This window comes from Leptopilina heterotoma, unplaced genomic scaffold (genome assembly GCF_015476425.1).
Source record: "Leptopilina heterotoma isolate Lh14 unplaced genomic scaffold, ASM1547642v1 Lhet_165, whole genome shotgun sequence".
NCBI classification, from domain to species: domain Eukaryota; kingdom Metazoa; phylum Arthropoda; class Insecta; order Hymenoptera; family Figitidae; genus Leptopilina; species Leptopilina heterotoma.
In genome coordinates, this window is record NW_025110881.1 from 410,864 (window position 1) to 419,163 (window position 8,300).

The 8,300-nt window shown below is 28.7% G+C and overlaps 1 protein-coding gene across 1 annotated transcript; it reads left to right on the forward strand.

Annotated features, from left to right (window-relative positions):
• The first annotated feature begins 4,737 nt into the window (after positions 1-4,737).
• On the forward strand, positions 4,738-7,033 carry LOC122499081. Its single transcript, XM_043607156.1, has one exon. It carries the CDS (start codon positions 4,899-4,901, stop codon positions 6,105-6,107), a length of 1,209 nt encoding a protein of 402 aa, XP_043463091.1. The 5' UTR covers positions 4,738-4,898; the 3' UTR covers positions 6,108-7,033.
• The last annotated feature ends 1,267 nt before the right edge of the window (positions 7,034-8,300 follow it).

Below are 8,300 nucleotides of genomic sequence, written 5' to 3' on the forward strand. Positions count from 1 at the left end.
TATTTATTATTATTATTAATAACTTTATATTTATTAATATTAATACTAATTAAAAATAATAATTATTATTAAAAATAAAATAACATTCATAATAATTTATTAATATTAATTACCATTTATTGTAATATTTATTATTATTATTATCAATAATTTTATACGTATTAATATTAATAATAACAATTAATAATATTTATTATTAAAAATAAAAATATATTAATAACAATAACAATCTTATTTTCTGGATTTGAAACACATTTAAAAATACGCGGCTAGACTTTCAATATGGTCGTCACTTCGTCCGCATTCTGATTGGTGCTTGGTTCCACGTTTTTTTTGCCTGCGCGTGGCGAGACCTTGTTACTTGGATCATGGGCTAAATGCTCCCTCACGAATTCAGTAGTTCTATTTTGGAGTTCTTTCGTAATATACTTCAGAGTAGTCCCAAAAATAGCCTTTAGAATAACTTCTACTTGTGTAATGTTTTAACTTATAATAAATGTATTGGGTTTACTCGCGAATTCAGTTATAGATTAATGATTAATTAATATTATTAATTGATCCTTCTTATTCGTGAGGTTTTTCCCTTCGTTTTAACGGAAATTCACTTTTGAAATTTTGGCTTTATGATTTATAAAGTGTAGAATAAAGCATCTATGAAACAATTATATGTAAATTTTTTCTATTCTTTGGAATGATTAAAAGAGGAAAGAATACCTATGCTAATCTAAAATTTAAAAACTTTCTAATTTTTTAATTTCTTACACTTCAACCAACATGACGAGAAAATTTTACCACCGCGGGCTCGGTGTCGCTAGTGTTTTACACCAAAAATGGACGAAATGGGTGTACAAATTTAAAAAAATATAAACTTAAATTGTGACTTTTCGGTTTTAATTTTAAGTAGTTTTTCAATAAAAAGATAAATAATGAACAACAATCTTAACAAATATTTCTTAAACATTAGAATACTTTAAATATTAACATTTTTTTCAACCTTGTACACCTACAGCAGCCATTTTTTTTAGTTCACTTTATGGTCACTATGTGTCGCATTGCAATTTTAAATCCCCAAACCCAAAATCCTATAGAGAAGTTAAAGAAGGATTTATAGAAATATGATGATTAATATAACATAAAAGGAAGTAATTCCATTCTAATACATTGTTAATAATATTCTAAAATATTTTAACCAAAAATGTAATCATTTTCAAATTTTCAGTCATGAAAAATGACCTTGAAACAAACGCATGCGTCGAAACGTCGAAACATAAGAAGTTAGGTTAGAATCGACAAGAAATCGTGTTGTTCTTTTATAATATATATAAATAAAATTTTAAAGTGAATAGAGAAACAATAATATTAACAAAATTTTAGTCCTATACTTACAATGTATTGAAATTTTTATCCTGTTATATATATTTCGGATATATTGACATTATTGCTATCTTGTTGGTATTCCCCGAATTTGATAGTAAAAATCATGTATAGAGCATGTATAACACTGTGTGACGGCAGGCCTAAATTCACGTAATTCTCCGCTAGGGAAAAACACTACGTAACTCTTCGTACGGAAGAAACTAGGTAATAGCGCTAAGATTCAAAATTAATATCAATATAATAATTGAATTTTAATGTAAAATAAAAACACATGCATTTATTTGCTTATTCCCGTAAAGAATTTTATCACATGCAAAAAATCTAAAGAACGAAATAGAATGGCAACCAAACATGTGCTGCTTTTTGAAAAGGAATAATAGTTAAAATTACAGATGTTGAAATAGTCTGCGAAAATGAGGCAAATGTCACGTAGGACACAAAAAAATTAGAATTGAAAAGAAATAGAGTTTATTTCTATAAAAAAATAGCCTTTTGAGAAATACATCTTTCCGAACTTCGAAACCGTTGGGAAAACCCAAACATGTGGTAGCAATAAAAAAAGGGACCGTGGGACTCGGGCCTTACTCGAGTCCCCGGTATAAAAAAAAAGGGTATTGTACCGTCAGGAAAAACCTATGACTCATCGTTCGTATATAAGAAAAAGAAATGAGTTTTCTATTTAATTACAATATTCAAATTTGATATGAATTTCATATCTTTAATTCTATGTATGTCATTAACAATTTTATAAAACAACGATTATAAATTGATTACTGTTTATCATTTCATTACTAGTTAAATAATTAGATACTCTTAATTAATGATAAAAGTTATAACCACATGTACAGAATTTATTAATTAATTTATTGATTAATTAAATAACAATAATAATAATAATAATAAATAATAACAAATTATCTACGTTTATTGTAATATCTTATTAGTAATTCAAAGTTACCATAATTCTATGGTAATTAAATATACAGAAGCAAAATGTAATTATAATACTCCGAATGAATTTAACTGAAACCGATTATTATATATTTGATAATTAACGAAACAAATATTAATTAACTTCATATATTGTTAATGTTAAATTTAAATAATGAATAAATAGTATGAATGTGTAAATAACTTGTAAAATAACACTCCGTCAGGGTTGTATTGGTCACAGGGAAGTTCAAAGGAAGGGGTAGTCATCCCCTCTACTCAACGCGCGCAGGGTCCTATGGGGACCCATGGACCACAGGATCTCATCTCGACAGATATCTCCGAGCACTCAGACCGATTACATGTTGTAATCCTTCGGCTCAAATTTGTAACCTTTTTCCCTCAATGTTCATTAAAGTGACAAGTTAAAAGTATTTCTGTTGTTATCATTTGAAGTAGAAGTTGAATCTCCCTCCTATTTACAGGGTACACTTTAGTGTTCTAGCAGCATAAAATCCCCATCATTTTTAATAATCAAAAATCCCTATTATCGAAGTTGGGACGTGTGTAACGAGCGACTATTATCTCGCTCGAATAATTTCGATATATCAACTATCGAAATAAACGCGCTAGAATTGAATTATTAATTATCAATTAATTTATAATTTTTAAATATTCTTCCCACGGTTTGAGGCAGAAATCTCTGAGACACAAACAGGAAATCTTTTGTATGTTTGTCAATAGAATATTGTCACGGTTTAATAAATTCCAAACTTTTAGTTTTTATATTAACTACGAAGACATTTCTTAGAAATGTCGTAAATCAAGTTAAAGTTGGAAAAAGTAATCTCGAATTTCTTAAAGTCATAAAACCAAACCGTCAAGAGTTATACAAAAAATAAAACATCTCAAGTGCCCTTTTCCATAGGACAATAGAACATGTGTTCAACATGCTTGGGACCGCAGGATTGCAATGGACTAAGTAAAAGAGATGAGTCACAAAAGTCTAGTTGAATAAGGATCTAAAATATTTAATAATAAATAGTACAAATAGAATTATTAATATAATAATAATGATAATAATAATAATTATTATTATTATTATTTCGAATAATCATTTAGTGCGAATGTATTATTTGGATAATCTAAAACTACGTTGACGTTTATGTAATTAAATACATTTCATCTATATGTACATTATTAATGTAATTACTATATTGTGTGAGTGTCGTATGAAATATTCAATTTAAGTAAATAGTACATAACATTTTATAGATGATTAATAATATTATATTATTTGAATGCAGAGTATATTGCATGAGTATAGAGATGATCTCTCTTGAATGTGTGTGTGTGAGTATAGTTTCAATGTAGTGCAGAAAAGTGTTGGTGCAACGATCCTGTATGCTACAGCCAAGGAAATGCGCGTAGAATAACGCATGCGCATTTCCACAAAAATGGACTTTAGCGGAGAACCTCTCCGCGGAATGAATAGTTATAGTTAGTTCTAAGTTACTCTCTGACTTGAAAGGTTGTTTTCTAAACTCCTTAGCCAGTTTGTATTTAACAAATATTTTAATAAACAATAAAGGGGGTTTTACTCACTCAAGAAAAACTAATTTCTCGAGTGGGCTTTCCTCCTTCCGTTAAACGGAATTAAACGTCTTTTAATTTAAATATTCCCGCTTCCTTCTTTAAGGATTTAATCAAGGTAGAATCCGGCGAATCATCGCGAACTATTAGAGTTACGTTATTAAAGGTAACGCGGCTCGTAACAAATTGGGGGCTCGAACGGTCCTTGATACGGGAATTTAAAAAATATTTTTATTACAAAAACATTTTTTCGAATTTTTTAAAATCCAGTGTACTTGGACATATAAAGTGACACTTTTCAGTGTAAAATTCATAAATAGTGACTAAAATAATCGGAAAAACAATATTAAAGAAACTTTAATAGTATAAAACTATTTTTAAAATAAATTTGAAAAAAAAGTGATCCTGATTTTCTGATGACTACTTCCTGATGGCTGACTGATGTTCCTGACGGCTGACTGATGTTCCTGATTGCTGACTATTAATTGCTGAAATACATCAATTAGTGAAAGTGTCAGTGCGGGTGTGAATCCTCTAAGAGGAAAATAATGGTCATTTTCGTTTTTATAAAAAGTGAATTTTTAGTGAAATATTGTTCATCTTAAAGGTTTGAATAGAATAATTAATAAGTAAACCTTGAATAAAAATTTTTTTTCTTTAAAGCAAAATTACTTTAAATTTTCAAATTAAAATTTTCAAAAGAAAGTATATAATAAATTTATTATTTTTTACTTTATTATTGTATTTTGGAAAATTATTAACTGTTTTCTAAATTAAAATTAATTAATTATTATTGCTACAAAGAAAAATTCTTTATATTCAAAACATATTGTCAACAATTGTTATTAATTGGTAAAAGGATATTCCTTGATCAAATTTTTTAAAATTATTTTTCTTCTTTGTTGAAATATTGACAAATTGTATGTTAAATTCAAAATATCATAAATTTTAATTAAACGATTAAATATTTTTTATAAATAAAAAAAAAATCAATTAAAATGAATGATTATCAAGGAAATCCTGAACCAAACGACGATAATGTAATGTGTGAAGAATATTTGCATGATGATCTAGAGTATGAAGATATTGTTCAGTATGATACAAAAACACAAAATTTTCAAAACTTCTTAACAGAATTAAGACAGTCTCAGAGGTTAATGTCTCAACTCAGGGAAAGTGATTTAAAATCAATTGCAGGAATGATGTCGCGTTCTGTAGTAAATAGCGAACCTAGAGCATTTTCGAGTTCAAGTAAAAATGAAATTCATATCACACCTTCAGTAAAATCAAATAGAACTATTGCTCTCAAACATTCAATTGATTTAATCCCTGAATTTGACGGTGAAAATATCTCAATTGAAAAGTTTTTGCAAGAATGTCGCGACGCATCAGACAACACTGACCCAGAAAATCACTATTTGCTTTTAAAATATATTTTGAGAAAAATTAAGGGAAAAGCGGCAGATTTTATCTCCCATGCTCAAATACAATCTTTAGACCAATTGTTCAAAGAACTACAGGAAGCATACTCCTTTTCGTACGATTTTTCTACGATATTTTTACAGGTTGCTTCCCTCACTCAACAACCAAAAGAAACAATTCACTCCTACGCGGCGAAAGCTAGAAAATTCCTTTTTCAATTAAATGAGTATTCAAGAAAAGAATTGCCTTCCAATGAATCGGCATCTAAAACACTTGAATATAATCAGCATGTAACAAAAGCATTTTGTCGTGGACTTCTTCCCGAACTAGAACATCGCGTAAATACGAAATGTCCCTCAAACTTAAAACAAGCGATAGGATTTGCTCTTCAAGCAGAAAATCTTGTATCATTATTAACAAATAGAAAATTAGAGGAAGCTGATTCATCTACGACAAATGAAGAACCACCCTCTAAAAAACAGAAAACGGTTTCAAACATCGAAAAAGATGAACAAAAACAATCGTCCAACAATCATGGTTGTTATGTTTGTGGTAAAAAGGGCCATATTTCTCGCAATTGCTGGCACCGCGCAGGTTCTACTCATAGTAATAAAGATGATAAATGCAACAATTTTTTAAATAAGAAAGAACAAAGTAATGATAAAAATAACGTTAAAAACAATAATAATAAAAGCAGTAAAGAGGAGTGTGAGTATTGCGAGAGAAAGGGCCATTCTACCGACAAATGCTACTTAAAAAGAATTGAAGAACTTGAAAAACTCTAAATCGGTCTATGTAATTCTTGATTCTTATATTTATTTTAACGGAAAATGAATTACTTTTATTCTTTTCTCAGCTGAAAGATTTTGATGGTCACAATTCAAGATTAATTAAATTGCACGAGGTGCAAGAAATTGCAGTATCGCTTGAGAATATGATCACGACATTGCATATAAAAAGAGTGTAATAAACACTAAAGCAGACGCATTATCGCGAGATCCATGTGACATAGTTGGGGAAACTCAGCAGGGGTTAAAATATGACAGAACATTAAAAATGACGAATTTAATCCTATTAAAATTGATTCAAAATCATTACACGAGGTGCAAGACACCTGTGTTTCCTAACGATTCCAATGACAATCTATGAAATAATTCATGAATAAAAGCTGTTTTTCTCAATGTTCACTGGGATAATTGCTTTAATGAGTCTGAAAAGAAACAAAATTTTATATGTAATGACGATGATCTAAATAAGGGAAATATTAATGATACAATTTTCACTGCAAATCAGACTTAACTATCAAGTCTTTCCAATTGCAAATTTTGGTTCTGAACGCAGAAACTATCTCTCGTCAGACCATGAGCATAGTGTCGTGGGTGCCGGCTATGCTAGGGCTGCATGTGATGAAATTCATCCATGGGTCAAAGAAGAGGCAGCATATATTGCTGCGAGCAAAATAACGATCGTATCTTGTGGTAATTGGAACAGTGAAATCCCTATAGAAATTGAAAACGAATGTTGTCAATTTCGAATAGTTTGAGTGATCTTGAATTGGTGATTAAATCTGAATCTGAAAAGAAAGATTGAATTATTGAAGATTAGGGAAATTACAATACAACGGTTTATAAATAATAAACAATTTCCTTACTTTTTTGTAGACAATATTCTTTCAAATAAAACACAATAATGTGCTTTCTGTCTAACATAGTGAAAAGCAATAGTCAGACTCAGTCACTATTTCTCGAGTCGAAAATAGTCTCAATCAAATTTCTTGACCTAAAATCGAATTAGAGATTCGAAAATAACAAATTTTTGGCAAGAATGACTATAAAATAACTATTAGCTTTGCAGACAATTAATTATGATTTTTTTTTCTCTCTCTTTGATAAACTTCTATTCAACATTAAAATGTTTTTTTCAAAGCATTATATTTTGTTGTTATAGAATAACATTTCAATTTATCAATTATCCATTTTGGGAGGGAGTGAGAGGTGAGCAACTGTTAGATTTGCTCAAAAACAGTTATTCTCCTTTTGTAAAAACTGTCTTAAACACATTTTAAACATTCTTTAAAATAAGAATCCATTTCACCAACAATTGCCACTTTCGACTTTGTTGACACTTGTTCACATTCATAAACATAACCTATATACAAGACCCAGTGAACTTAAGCACAATACACAGGACAATTGCACTTGTAAATTTGTCCACTCATGCGCGCGCATTGAAACATAGAATTAAAAAAAAAAAAACAAAAACAAAACAAAAAAAAATTTTTTTAAATTAAATATTTTTTTTAGTTAATTTTATAAGAATATAATTTTAATATTAATTTTGATGGAAAATAATTTTCTAACGAAAATCTCTTTTAAGGGGAAAGGTGTAACGAGCGACTATTATCTCGCTCGAATAATTTCGATATATCAACTATCGAAATAAACGCGCTAGAATTGAATTATTAATTATCAATTAATTTATAATTTTTAAATATTCTTCCCACGGTTTGAGGCAGAAATCTCTGAGACACAAACAGGAAATCTTTTGTATGTTTGTCAATAGAATATTGTCACGGTTTAATAAATTCCAAACTTTTAGTTTTTATATTAACTACGAAGACATTTCTTAGAAATGTCGTAAATCAAGTTAAAGTTGGAAAAAGTAATCTCGAATTTCTTAAAGTCATAAAACCAAACCGTCAAGAGTTATACAAAAAATAAAACATCTCAAGTGCCCTTTTCCATAGGACAATAGAACATGTGTTCAACATGCTTGGGACCGCAGGATTGCAATGGACTAAGTAAAAGAGATGAGTCACAAAAGTCTAGTTGAATAAGGATCTAAAATATTTAATAATAAATAGTACAAATAGAATTATTAATATAATAATAATGATAATAATAATAATTATTATTATTATTATTTCGAATAATCATTTAGTGCGAATGTATTATTTGGATAATCTAAAACTACGTTGA